Below are 14,832 nucleotides of genomic sequence, written 5' to 3' on the forward strand. Positions count from 1 at the left end.
ATATTTAAGTGGCAAAAATCATCATAAAGTGAAATTAATAAACCAATAATTTCTTTGTAATTAAAAAGCTAAGCAAGAGGAAGAGAGAGAGGGAAAGAGAGTTCATTAATTCAACCCAGAATTACTTAGTTCTTTATGAAAGATAAAATATTTTTAAAGAAATAAAAAAAGGAATATACAATAATCCTTATTTAAGTTTAATAATGAGATGCATGTTTGTTTGATAACTCTAAGCGTCATACGCAGCATTTGGAATGGAAAATATAGGCTACATTTTACAGTTACACAGACTAAGTCATTTACAAATAAATAATCATACAGTCATTTATAAATAAATAATCACTGGAATCAAGTTTATCCAATCTAATTTTCAATGTATTAAATGATACAACAACTTGGATGGAAACAGATATTTCGAATTTGAACGCTATTAATTTTACATTAGGTCATATAATAAAAACAGTTCAACATTTATTATCATTTTATTCCTTTTATAGATAAAACATATATTTATAGCAAGAAAGTCATTCAGTCGAATAGCAAAAAATAATAGCAACAATGTTAAGCATATATCTGTAACAGATAACGATGAATCAAATTAGAAATTAAAGCATATTTTCCATGAAAGAATACAACTATATTGAATAAAACTATAGAATAAAACTATATTGCTTTTTATTTCTTCCAAGTCACTTTTTACAATTTAATATGAAATAGCAACAGAATTCTTATTTTTTCTCACGACTGCTAATACATCAGTTTCAACTGTTTAACCTTTTCTTTCTCTATTTCACATGACTTAATCTTACGTATTTACCAGATTGAGATCTATAAAAGACAGTCGGGGAATGGTTATGTTCATTCTTTTCCATCGTAATAAATAGATTTCCATCAGCGTGAATGTACGCCGGACATTTATTTCTGGTACAACTCCATCGGTTTACGGACCGCAGAACAGTTTTTTTGTAGAAGGGATAATCTTTAAATAGTAACAATTGTTTCCCATCTAGTAACTCTATGAGTTTACCTCTACGTTCCATGTGACCTGAAAGATATCATTCCTTTTACGATGTCTATAGAGTCATTAGAAAAATCTTAATGTAGAAGTTCTTTTAATACTAAAGCATATTTTTTTAATACCGAAGAAACAATACGAAATACAATTAAATAAAGTAAAGAAATGCTATATAATTGCGTATCAGAATGTTTCTCGTGTTCGATTCATAGGAAGAGCAATTTATATAAACTGACTCAAATCTGGGCGTAACAACGAACGCCATTACCTTAACCCAGGACAGGATAGGTTGTGAAGACCTGGTAATGAATGAGTGGTAGTTATTATTATTAAAATAAAAATAATTCAGTCTAAATTGAATATTTATCAACATTCTCAAAATCGGCACCAATTTTAGATATATGATTAATTTAACAACAGACATAGTATAACGATTTAATTTAACAACAAATTTAACAACATCAAATAATTTGAACAAATATTTTTTTTTAATCTAAATAATAGGTATTTCTCAACTCTTTCACTCACTAGTGAGAGTGTCTCACTAGTTGCATTCTATGTCTTCCCCCACGTAAATTCACTGTGCATTTTCTTCTCTTTTCTAGAAGAAAGAAGTTATACCATAAACAGTAAGGTATAATAACCTGTTTTGATCTATGCTCTAGTTTGTATAGCAAATTTCCAAACATCACATATAAACTTTCACAATTATAACATTAACAGAACAATATATGCGACAAATCTTTCCAACTCCTATAATCTAACATACTTCCCCGTAGCCAACCTTCTAAATATAGTAGGACGATGATTATGTTCGTGTTTCTGCATAAGAACTTCAAAATCTTCACCGACATGAAGATATGTCGTACAGTCGGATCTAGTACAGCACCAGCGCTCAGCAAATCCAGAATATTTCGCTAGTGTCGCTTTCTTATAAAATGGATAACCGTTTACAATTAGTAACTGTTTTCCATTGACAAGTTCTATAAGTTCACCAGTTTCATTTCCGTTCAAATCTGTAACGTATGCTTTGTAATATAAGGTCCAAATGTAATAAACGGATTACCTCATAAAATTGTCTTAGAGCATCTTTAATTATTTTTTGCTATATAGATGAAAATAATTGATAAATTGTCATTACGTAAATAAGTAACATTAGGTAATCTAAATAATAACAAGTCCAATTATGCATATATTTTAATAAATCAGCAAATCATAAGAAATAATAAAAATAATGATATAACTAATGTAAAATGTCATGCACACGTTAAACCTAAAAGATAAGCTGCTTATTCAAGACGCTGCCTGATATGAAGACAAAAATACGAAGATAGCTTGTTTGTTTGCTTGTATAAGCTTACATTTGAAACAAGAAAAACTGGTTACATAGAAAACAAAAGTAAACATGCAAACTTATCGCTTAGAAGGATTTCTTTATACTTCGATATATTGGTAACAAAATATACCAGAACTGCAAACGCAGGCGTCGTCTCAATACATTTATAATCTAAAACACAGTCCACTCAAATATGTAGTCATATTTGACAACGAGATCCAATATATGAGATACAATATTTATCACAAAAAGCATGCAGTCTTATAATATAGTATTAGCTCCAAAAATATATGTAGAGAATCACACAATAATACTGGGTACGTTGCTAAATGCAGTTTTTATATCACACAAATTTAAACACTACTGAGAGTTTCCTATCGTTAACATTATTACATGTATAAAACTTATACTAACAAGGACACGTACTACGCTAAGGCACTTTTTTTAATTTAAAAACTATGAAAATGTATTATGTTTTTGAATAATTTAAAAACATATTAAAGTTTGCAGTAATTAATTTAGAAACTTACATTCAGTCACATAATTAAAAAATTAATAATGATTAGGATTTTTCAATATTTTTGTTAATTCAAATTACAAAAAAAAAAAAGAACAAACATTGATAATGTTTTCAGTAAAGTTTTTCATTCTTTTCCATACAACATTGTGTAGTACGAGTAGTAACAAAAATGTTTAAACTGATTTTTATTGAAATCCTCAATACAACATACATATTTCCCTTTTTCATTATAGCACGACATGTGATCACACCATCGTAAACGAACACAGAGACAACATGGCCCATGAATATGAACAACCGAAAAAAGAAATTATTTAGTCTTAACGGTTAACCGCACTTCGCCGGATTATTATTTACTTTTTCAGGCTACGTTTGAAGAATCCGAGGATGAAGGAAACATGTTACGGTAAAGACCAAGTAATTCATTTAACGTCATCCGACCATCCTGTTCATGTTGAAATGAAATTTGGAAAAAATATTATATTGAAACTAAAATTCATTTTAACAAATAATTTGATAAATAACCTAGAAGGGAAGTTTTATATGAAAAAAATAAACGGCAATAGATAATGAGAATAATATAAAAATTCTCTCAACTATAAAACTATATTCTACTCGATATTGTAGTTCATCATTACACTTTTTATTCAATGAAATTGCGACATTTTTTTCTATTCAAACTGTTTTTTTTTTTTTTTTAGTTAAGTTTCGCAAATTATTCCTATTGTAGTGTACTTGTACAATCTATCTTCCAAACACCACTGTCTATCATAAGCGTTCTTTTCTATTACACCGATATTTTTTAAAATGTATTACGTTACTGTCCTAATCTCACAAATCCTACATACTAATAAAGTATAAATGATACAAAATACAATTTGAAGTAATGCGAACTAAATTACTCATTTCTAAAAACGCTATGAGCTACCAAATAGTCGTGTAAAGGAGAATGGTAACTTCCATCAAAAGAGTCATGTATGAGACCTGCTCCATTTTGTTTGACGACGTTAAACATATTGTTAACAGGTAAATGAAAATTTGGTTTCCCTTTTAAATTGTGTTTGTTGGGAGGATGGCTGTGGGCGACGTTAGCTTTAAGAACCTCCAATTTATCCGTGAGGATGAGATGAGCCTTACACTTCCATTTAGAACCATAAGCAGTGCAACTCCAACGATGAGCATTGGACCTCGCTTTCAAATGTTTGTAGAATGTAAAGTTATTTAAGCGAAGATTGATGCGACCATTGGGGCGTAAGTAAAACTCGGCTGTGAAAAAAAAGCATGAGAATTAATAAAAATACACGAATTTATTTTATACCAAACTCACGTTACGTCAAACTTAAATTTAACTGTCATGCAGGAGGATACTACATTCATTTTTAAGATTATCGGATATTAAAAATTAAGGATACGTATTATTTTCAAATAAGAATAACAACATTTTAAAAGTAATTTTAATTAAAAATAAAAACAATGTAAACCAAATATAATTCGAGTTGAAAATACTATTATTTTAATCAATACTGTAAAATATTGGGCAAGCCATAATACTTTTTCTAAAGTATAAATTTAACTGCTTCACTTAAATTATTACATATTGCAGATAATTATAGTAACTTATTGCCTAATAATAATTTCTAATAATACATATTTAAAGGATTTCCATTATATACATTCCTGTAAGGGATATGTGAACGATTATTCTTTTCAGACTACGTTAAAATTAAGATTAATAAAAATATGAATCAATAAATAAAGGAAATAACTGATTGCACTTGCAATTACAAACAAGTTTATAAAAATTGTATAAACGAAGTAAATAAGTTTGAAAAAAATTTCATTATAAATGTTATAACATAATTAAAGCATAACAATGATAAGTTTAAAATGAAATATATGCATAATCTATTAAAAATAGCTTATCCAAAATTAACAATTATAAAGGAAAAATAAAAATATCAAGGATGAGAAAGAGAGCAAGCTGATAAATGACACAAAAAAGATAATGACAAAAAGTATAGTGGAGGTCCGTAAAATCTAAAAAATTAATTTAATGAAAATAAAAAGCAAATATATTTTAATAGATAGCATATACATTCCTACTATATATTTAGAATAATGTGCGCATATACATTTACATACATAATTTTGAATTATCTATAATAAAATATATCATGTCTAGTATTAAGGCATAATGTCTTATTTCTAATTCCGAAGTGCTACTGTGCAAATTTGTCAAACTCATCAAAAAGCCAAATGTCAAATACTCATATCTAAGAATTTGTAAAAAAATAAATAAATACTTTTTTGTATTCATTAAATTTTATACGAAAAAAATAAATGTTTGAAATGTCTAACGTGACTATTTATTATTTGACTCAAAATACAACATTGGTTTATTTAATTCAATTAACAGGTAGTTAATGAAAAAAAAAACGCTTTCAAAGTTATTTATTCAGAAAGGGTTAGCTTAAAAGTTACGAATTAAAAAATATACCCCATAAATATAAATATAACTAAACATTTTGTTTAGTTATATTAATCGGAGGAACAAATTTGTTTTAATATAACTGGTGAAGACTTTAAGTAAGAATATAAACTCTTGGCACGTTTATTTTTATATTCACCTTAATTATCAACATCGCCTTTAATCAATCACATTTTTACGCAGTTTTCGAAAACGGATCTATTTTGCGTCCCAGAGTTCATTTCGGGGATACAGGGACTTATAAAATGGGAAAGCCCCGTTCAAAACGGGACATCTGGTCACGTTAGGTATATCTAATACAAATGTACACGTGTCTATGAATTAAAATTTATGGACTTTATATCCAAAGATTTCGTATACGAGTCAGATCTATAGGACAGAATCGAGTAACGATTTGATTGTTAACACATTATATGTAATGTCTTTACTTGTAGATTCGATCACGCTGTGATAGGAAATATTGATGATAACAGCTTTTTTAAAGGTGTATTACTGTGAGTTATATTTGACGACTATAAACACAAAATATGGTAATTTAAAATATTTGACTATGGCCTTCTTTGATGAGCTTTTAATTACATGACTTCCAGCCATAACTTTAATACACTTGTTATAAGAACATAACTAATCGATTTTTGCTGTATTAATTGTAGGTATGTGCTGTTATTCGATTTCAATAACACAATGGAAATATTTTTATATATTCCGTTTCAATGATTCGATAACAGGTAAATAAATTAATACGTCTAATTGAATTTCTTTTATATACATATACATCATACTAGGTACGTATACCTATATGCCTCTGATACGTAATCCAATTTTATTTTATTCCATTTTAATGTTTTTTGTAAATTTATTATCAACCGCCCATGTTTCCTTGTACGCTTGTTATTTTCATAGCCGAGAATGGATTACTGACTTCTTTATTTTTACGTGTTTTCTTTATCTGAAATAAAATATATAAGTAAAATTAGACTGAAGCCTTATATATCTGTAATCATAAGAAATCTATATCTATTGTATGATAATAAATTTAAGTTAAATAGAATAAAAAAGTAAAATTTTTCATTTGCAAAAATTAAATCTTTAAGTTCACGGCCTGATATTAAAACCATTTATTGATATAGCGTTGATATAGTACTACCTTCTATATATGTTTGTAGTATTCTTAAACTTGGAAATATTAGCTTTGGAATATTACCTATTACACCACATAAATAATCAAAGCGAGATAGTTGAAGACAGGAAATAAACACTTACGTTTTCCAGGAAGTAAGACGCTGGTGAATGAGTATGTTCCGTTTTCGCTCTTACCACCAGCATATCGTTTGTGACGTGGAGGAAACCTCTGCACGACCTGGAGCCCATCTGGGTGCAGCTCCAACGGTAACCGTCACGGAGGAGTTTATGCTGGTAGTAAGTGTACCCATCCAGCATCAAAAGGTCTTTTCCATTGCGACCCTTCACCATCAATACTGAAAATTGACTGTAGTGTTAGTGTACCGTGTTATAATTAGTTACAGATATTATATACATGATAATTATATTAAAAATTAATAAATTCAGGTAGCAAACACAGTAACTCTATGTTACTAGATATATATAATAAGAATAGAGACAGGTTAATTATTGATTTCCAATCATTAATTTAAGGAGCAAATATGTTTACGCTAAACAAGGAGATGTGATAAACAAAAAAGCACCCGTTTAAACCTTTGGGTACTTTAATATTGATATATTTTGAATGTTTTCTGTAAATATTTTTATTGATCTTAGCTCAATAGATATACCTTACATCATTATTCATAACATTGCCATGTTTGATAATAAAAAAGACATAGCATTAAATGCTAAACATAAACTTTGCAATACTATTAAAAATATCTTTACCACACCTGCTAGTAAACGCAATGTAACTTCATTAGGTAGAACACCATTATTCAAACTTTAAAACATAAACCAATGAATATAGACGACATTAGAATAACACAACTGTACTAATGAAACATACTTATAACAATTAAAACAGTAGAAATAGATATTTTAATTAAAACTGTAATATATATTCAAATATATTAAAATATATTTTTGTTGGAAACTCTCTAACACTTATATCAAAAAGAGAACAAACATATGGTCGTTTTAGTGGTCTTCATAATAAAATTCAGATTCTGTCTGGTGGACGTCAGCATAAATTTATGCTGTTACTTTAAGATAAGCACCGCTTTTTAATTGTGTATACGTAGTAGGCTCATGTGTATGATCTTCATTCAATGTAACTATATTCCCATTTGGACCGACGACTATAAACGCCTTACATTTCATCGAAGTTTTTCTTGTACACCTGCATCGTATTCCGCGTCGCAGCAAAGTCTTTGAAGTACAAAAATTTATTGTACACCGCCAATACGTTGCCTTTGAAAGTTTTTATATATTTCACTGAAATTGAATTTAATAATAGATTGAAATGTTTCTCTTCCAAGAATCTCGATTTAAATCCACATCTCTCAGCTATTTCTTCTTAAGATCGAGGCTTATTTAGATATCCGAAATGTTTATATGAATTAAAAGATTAGGTAAAACTTTTTTTAAATATTTTCAAATATTGTTGAATTAATTTTACTTCAACTTATACAAGCTACAATATGCAAAATTGAATAAAAAGATCTTAATGTATATTTAATACAAAAATTAAAAAATATTGTTATTAAGAGTTTATTCTCTACCTTTGATGACATCCTATGAGATATGTCCTACATATCAATGTAAATACTGTTTTTAACATAGATTTATAAACGAATTTATCATTTATACAAAAGTCTCTTCAATATGAATTCAGTTTCTGGTTTCATATTAAAGTTAATTAGGCATCCTTTTTCAAGGGTTTCTTTAGCTTAAGCTGTTCGATCATACACAATGGATAATATAAATGTTAGGTGATGTCCATTTCTATAGCTCTAAAACTGAATTTTTTAAACTGTTGATAATGACCGCCTTATAATCTAATATAAACTCCGTTACTATCCCGGTGATACTTCCACGGTTCATGTGTATGACAAACTTCCTTTTTTATAACAACACCAAACTCGTTAAGAATAACATAGGCATTGCATTTCTTGGAGCAATGCCTGCTGCACTGCCAACGGATGCCTGACTTCAAACGGTAGTGCATAGAATACGTATAGTCGTTGAACATCAGTAAAGTTTTCCCACTGTCTGTGCGAATGAAGCCGGCTACAAATAATATTTTAAATTTACTTTTTAATGCACAAATAGATAAAGGTGCAACATCGATAAATCAGTGGAAAAAGTTAAAACTAAAACTATAATAAGATAGTAAGTACAAGTTGTCTGGCAGAGGTCATTAGAAAAAAAAATTATGAAACTGAAAAAGTGACAGTGCAGAAAGAATTCAAGTTATTTACTAAAATAGCATTGTTTTCAATAAATATTTTTTAAATTATCACCAATATCAAAATGTAGTTCAATACCGACAGTAGACTGCAAGTTAAGGTAAAGGATACACGTCACAAACTCCAGCAACCGTCGTAATGGAAACATGAATTTACTCACTAAAAAAAAAGTATAAAAATCGCGAATTCCTTACATATCTCGGTTTTCCTTTTTTTATAACACAGGTAGCAAATAAGCACGCGGCTCACCTGATGGTAAGTGACTATCGCCGCCCATGAGCACCCGCAATATCGGAGGAATTGTTGAAGAAGTGTGTTGCGGGCCTTTTATTAAAGGAATATGTTTTTTTTTTTTTACTTTTTAAGGTAACTGAAATATGGGAGACCTATGTTTAGCAGTAGAGTTAACGATTGACATGACGGTAATGATGTTTCGTAATTGTTATAAAGCTTTCAAATGCTCGCAAACGAAAAACGACTAGCCTGATGGAAAGATTATCGAAACAATGCCGGTTTATACATATTTTCTCTGTATATCTAAGCTTTGTGTTGTTTTTAAGAACAATATTAAAAGTTTCATTTGATCTTGCGGAAATCCATATCACTGGTTATTTAATTAGGAGTATTTTAATTGACGAATTGATGGCTAACATGGAAGGTTGTGTGCCGTGTGGTCCTGGCATAAAATAGGTCATACCTTCCTTTCCCATGAGTGTCGTAAGAGGCGATTAAGGAAGGGCGAGGAATGGGCAACAGCGTCCCTCTTAAAACATCTCCAAAGCCTAACTGCGATTGCCAATCCGTCTGCCAAGTGGCAGATACTGACAAAATCCCCCAAGGGGAGGCTTATGTTAAGCAGTGGACATTTAAAGCCTGATACGATGATGTGTTTACAAAAGTTAGATTATTTACAAAAATTATTTTTGTTAATATTGAAGTTAAATAGTGTTAAATAAAATAAGTAGTGAGAAAGGAAAATATTGATTATACCCCCCAAGGGGGATGATTATATTCAGCAGTGGACAGTTAAAGGCTGATATGATGGGAGGTTGTAGAACTTTGCAGTAACACACACACTAATGTTAGCGAAAATAAATAAATTTTAACCAATTAGCGTAGAAACAAATTAATATATATTCATAATAATGTAACCTTTAAATTCATAATTAATTAATGTCAATATTTGATTTCTATAACATATGATTTTACGTCAATATTAATTGCTTGTTTGTGTGCAAAGTAAAGAAATTAAATATTATTTATATTAAGTTCACAAATTAAATATACGAAAGTATTATTTTCCATAGCTTTTATTAGACGATTTAATAACAACAGAAAAAAATACTGTAGACATATTACGTAGGTACCTACATTGAATTGATTGATTTACATAGTGTTTGAAAGTTTGTATGTAAAATTAAATTGTTTAATTATAAAGTCATTGTTAAAACTGTTTCATACTTTGCACCGTCGTGCAAAGGCGTTGTACACCATACAGATAAAATATATAAAAAATAATTAAAATGCAGAGCTTCTATTTTGAAACGTTCAGGTCTAAAAAGCGTCTAAATTCTTATATAACTTCCATCACTATCCTGAATCAGCCTCGAAGGTTGATGTGTGTGAGTTTCGTTCCGCCTTACTATCTTAGCGTCATCGCTGACTATTAAAAACGCGCCACATTTCTTCGATGCGTGAACTGAACACTGCCACCTGCGTCCCCCTTGCCTCAGTCGGTAATGTCTGCTGTATGTATAACCGTTTAGCATCACCTGATAACTGCCGTGTTGTGTTCGGATAAAGTTCACTGAAAAGTAATACATCCTATATTCAAAGTAGACTACATAACAAATCTTTATACTTTACGATATATAGCGGTTATCACTAAATTTACTATTAAAAATAATAAATAAATTTGTTGGTCCACCTATTGAACAATTTCTAATCAGAAATAATTGAATTGGTGTCTTATGGTTAAAACCTGACTGTCCAAGACTACTCGAAACTATAATAAAAAAAAAAAATTAACAAACATAAGTTATTTACATTACAAGTTTAATGCAAAATAATAGTGATCAATGAGTTTAAAATTAAATAAGACAGAAAAACATATAAAGCTATAGGGAAAGTAGATTTTTTTTTTCATTATAATTTAAATATATTAATATAATAATTGCCTACTGACTACTGTACTATTGAAGATGGTGCAATATTTATAAAAAAAAAGATATCTTTCATAACGTTATCCCCAGTAGCACATATACTGACGGAAACATAGGAATTCAATGACGCTAATCAGGTAGAAAAACTTTTTATTGTTTCCTTCAAAGAATGGTACAGATTATAAAGATTAACAGTATGTACATAAAAATGAGTAATTAATTACATAAAAGCAAGATAGAGGCAACAATGGGCGGCCTTATCGTTAAATACCGATCTTTTCAAGGCAACTTTAGTATGAAGAATAACAATTTGATTTATGTAAATTGAAAATAAATTCAAACAACATTCATTGAGCAAAAAAAAAACCAATGCTTAGTTTAAGATTCCTATCATTGTCGTAATTGTGTTCAAGTGTCTGTGCTACTGACCAGTGGACGTGACATGAAAATTAAAAAAAGAAAGAAAGAGAGAAAAAAAGAATGGAAGAGAAAGAAAAAGAGAGAAAGAAAAAGGGAAAGAAAAAAGATCTTTATCAAGATATTCGTACATGAGTAGATCATTATCTGACGTACCTGGTATTTTATAGTAAATTCAGATGTATTTTAAATAAAGCGAGTAGGCCATGATAAATTTACTACTAAACCTTATATGGTATAATGAATTGTAATCCATCATAAATTACTCTTATCATACCCGAAACCTGATGAAGGTTCCATCTTGGGTCATTTGGTAATTTGGAGGTGCATGTAAATGGACGGTGTTAGCTTTTATAACATAATCATTCTTGTCAATGATAATATATGCTTTACACTTTTTATAGGCGCACATTGTGCACCGCCATCGAATGCCTGACTTTGTGGCGAGCTGCTTGCAGTACGTATGGCCGTTCAGTAATATAAACAGACGGCCACCTATGGTTTTGATATAATTCACTGAAAATAGAAACTTATTAGAAATATTCATTTCTGACGCTGCTACTTAAGCTTTGAGGGAATAATTATCTTATAGATGACCTTATTTTTTTATAATCAAAAGTTTTTTCATTCTATATTAAGAATAAACAATAACTATTGCAACAGAAGGGAAAGATCGAGAAATAACTACATTGTTAAAGAATATACTAGGTATCACGTCGTATACAGAGGTCAAAGATATGACCTAGAATAGAACTGACAGGAAAAGAATACATAAATTGCCCAACAAGAGAAAACTCTTAAATAGTGAAAAAACTCCTTCTTAATAAGTTAAAGCATTTTTCTTGAAAGACAAAAGTTTAACAAACATCAATCATAAGTTAAAAATAATAACTTCAATGACGTAATTTATATCTCTATATAATAACATATAAAATAAATATAATCAAACAATATCTCGTTATTATTTGAGGTCAAATAAATACAATACTTTACCCTATTTATTTCTGTTACAAATTTTTTCCTAAGCTTACAATGTAAATTTCATTGTCTTCAATTCTGGAGTTGCTAAATAAAAAAAAAAGTCAACCGTTTGTATATTCTAAAACAAATATAATATTTGAGAATCAATGAGAATTCATGTATGCGATGAAACAAATCGTAATCACACCTGTAGATAGAAGCAATGCATTATTCGTCATAAACCCTATTATAAATTATCCGAATAATCGAAATTTTTACCCATTTTGTACCAAAATTACCATTACCAAAATTGTACCCATTTTGCCTTTGTTTCTTCGGTTATTTTAAAATCAAGTTCTAGTTTTATTCAGTTCCGAAATTTCAAATTCATAGCGTATAGATGCTGTAGATTCTAAAGTGCAGTAAAAGATAAACGGTATTAAAAGGCATTTTATTTCTAAAACTTGTAATCAGCTGGAATCTGTTTCAGTCTTGTCACTTAATGGAAGCTTGTATGAATGAATGTTGTTGGATTTCACGACATAATTATTTTTGTCCAAAACCACAAAAGCTCTACAGTTTTCTGAAGATACCATGGTACACTACCAGCGTTCTCCTGCTTTTATTGAACATATCTTTACTTTTGTATAACCATTGTACATCTCATATACATGGCTGCTAGTTGTACGTATATAATCCCTTTTATTTTGTAGTATTTGAGAAAAATATGGCTAAATGACTATTGATTATGTTAAATTCATTAACTGTTTATGTTATTATTATACTAATGTTTTTTCATTTAATTCAGTTCAAGGTATTTAAGAGTATTGTATGATAGGTAAAAAAAGACATCTGATAATTTGCAATTTTATTATAATTTAATATAAAAAGTCTTAAAACATTTAGAGACAGTTTATAAAACTTTTTATATGTAGAAAGTCTACATATCTCAAAATTTTCACTTCAACGGGCAATTTTTCAAACATTTTCTTGCATAGTAATCTTGTGTAAAAGAATCAACTAAATACGTGTAGCCGTTCTGAAGTGATGCGTGATATATTTGAAAATTTGATTAATATTAACAGATTAAACTTTGATATTGTAACGTCATATTTTTAAACTCAGACATATCAATACAGCCATAGTTTACAGAAAACTATAAACTGAGTGACGTAAAATTTTTCAAATCAAGAAATTCGGGTTATGCTCCTCTGTTACTGAGGGTCGTTATTCTCCTACAGGAACACAATTTCTGTGATGATGTTCTCCCATCCGTGTGTATTATTTGGCGCTACGAGTATGAAGGGCATTGTGGAATCTAGCATCAAAACAAGTGTGGATCTGATCAATTTATCTGATAGGATAAATGACCTAGACAACTCGTGTCTCGGTCATTTATCGTCTACTCTGTCAGTCACCGACAGTCAGTTAAATACGAAGTTAATTTATAATCTCATATAATTATCAGTTTTAGGACAATAATAATAACTCGGAGGGTCGTGCGAATGCTCAGTATTTGATTTGATAATACGATTTTCACTGTCCAACACAAGATACGCCTTGCAAGCTCTGGATTGATTTTGGGTGCACTGCCACCGCGCTCCTGTTCTCATCTTGTAATGTTTTCCAAATGTAAACCCGTTGACCATTATAAACAAACGACCCTTATTCGTACGAATAAAGTTAACTGAAAAGATTAACTTTAATTAAATATATAATTTAAATAACCTTAACATAACTAGAGACATAGACATAGCTCCAATTATAGTAATAACTTACAATAACTAAATTTGGAGATTAAATACATTACAAAAATTTTATGAGATAACCAATGCGTACAGACTTATTAAAGTATGTTAGATTTTTTATTTACGAATGTGTTTATTCTTTACTTTTAGCACGAAATATATTTGCAGTTCCAAGTCAGCTTTTATAGTGGATTTAGACTTCAAATGTTCTGATAACTAAACCAGGACTAAAATGAATGTTTTGTAGTAGGATAAACGAGTCACGTGTATAATTTACTTATTTTTATTTATTACTCTATTAGAGAAACCTACAATTCCTAGAACATATAAATAATTTAGATAGCAACTACATAAATCAGTGAAGTTTCCACAACTGACAGATTAAATAAACGAAAACAGATGATAAATATGGACGTAGCAATTAATAATTGATTAGAATTATTTTGTTTAATTTCTCTACTATTAGTAAACATGTCAATGCCAACATTTCAAGATTGACTACTATTGTTATTAGTAATTGATAGTTTTCAATGAAAACCTGTAAATCAAACTGTTTGATAGGAAATCATTAAGCAAGTGAACAAGAGACCTTTAACAAATCTAGAATTTGAAATATCAACGATTCTTAAGAAGATACTACATAAAAAAAAAAAAACTATAAATTCCATGAACTATAAATGTACGATTACATTTCTTGCGCCAAATAGATACTGTCTTTATTTTTTCTTCTCTATCCTAAGGTTATATTGAAGAGATTGCTTTAGCGATAA

At 29.3% G+C, this 14,832-nt stretch overlaps 1 protein-coding gene across 1 annotated transcript; it reads right to left on the bottom strand.

Annotated features, from left to right (window-relative positions):
* Positions 1-1,434: 1,434 nt before the first annotated feature.
* Positions 1,435-13,963, bottom strand: LOC113518952 (uncharacterized). The gene is made up of 5 exons (XM_052892554.1): positions 13,804-13,963; positions 8,384-8,596; positions 7,681-7,801; positions 6,623-6,756; positions 1,435-4,146 (listed from the first exon to the last, which is right to left on the bottom strand). Exons 1-5 carry the CDS (start codon positions 13,961-13,963, stop codon positions 3,770-3,772), a joined length of 1,005 nt encoding a protein of 334 aa, XP_052748514.1. The 3' UTR covers positions 1,435-3,769.
* Between the last annotated feature and the right edge of the window lie 869 nt (positions 13,964-14,832).

The sequence above is a fragment of the Galleria mellonella genome, unplaced genomic scaffold (genome assembly GCF_026898425.1).
Source record: "Galleria mellonella isolate WM207_F2 unplaced genomic scaffold, CSIRO_AGI_GalMel_v1 utg159, whole genome shotgun sequence".
NCBI classification, from domain to species: domain Eukaryota; kingdom Metazoa; phylum Arthropoda; class Insecta; order Lepidoptera; family Pyralidae; genus Galleria; species Galleria mellonella.

Excerpts from the sequence above, each read along its gene's own strand:
- LOC113518952 (XM_052892554.1), bottom strand. The coding sequence starts at position 13,963 with ATGGTCAACGGGTTTACATTTGGAAAACATTACAAGATGAGAACAGGA. Across the intron at positions 8,597-13,803 it reads GCATTCGCACGACCCTCCGA|CCGGCTTCATTCGCACAGAC; the intron begins GTTATTATTATT and ends TATTATTTGTAG. Across the intron at positions 6,757-7,680 it reads AAGAAAAACTTCGATGAAAT|ACGGTTACCGTTGGAGCTGC; the intron begins GTAAGGCGTTTA and ends AACTCCTCCGTG.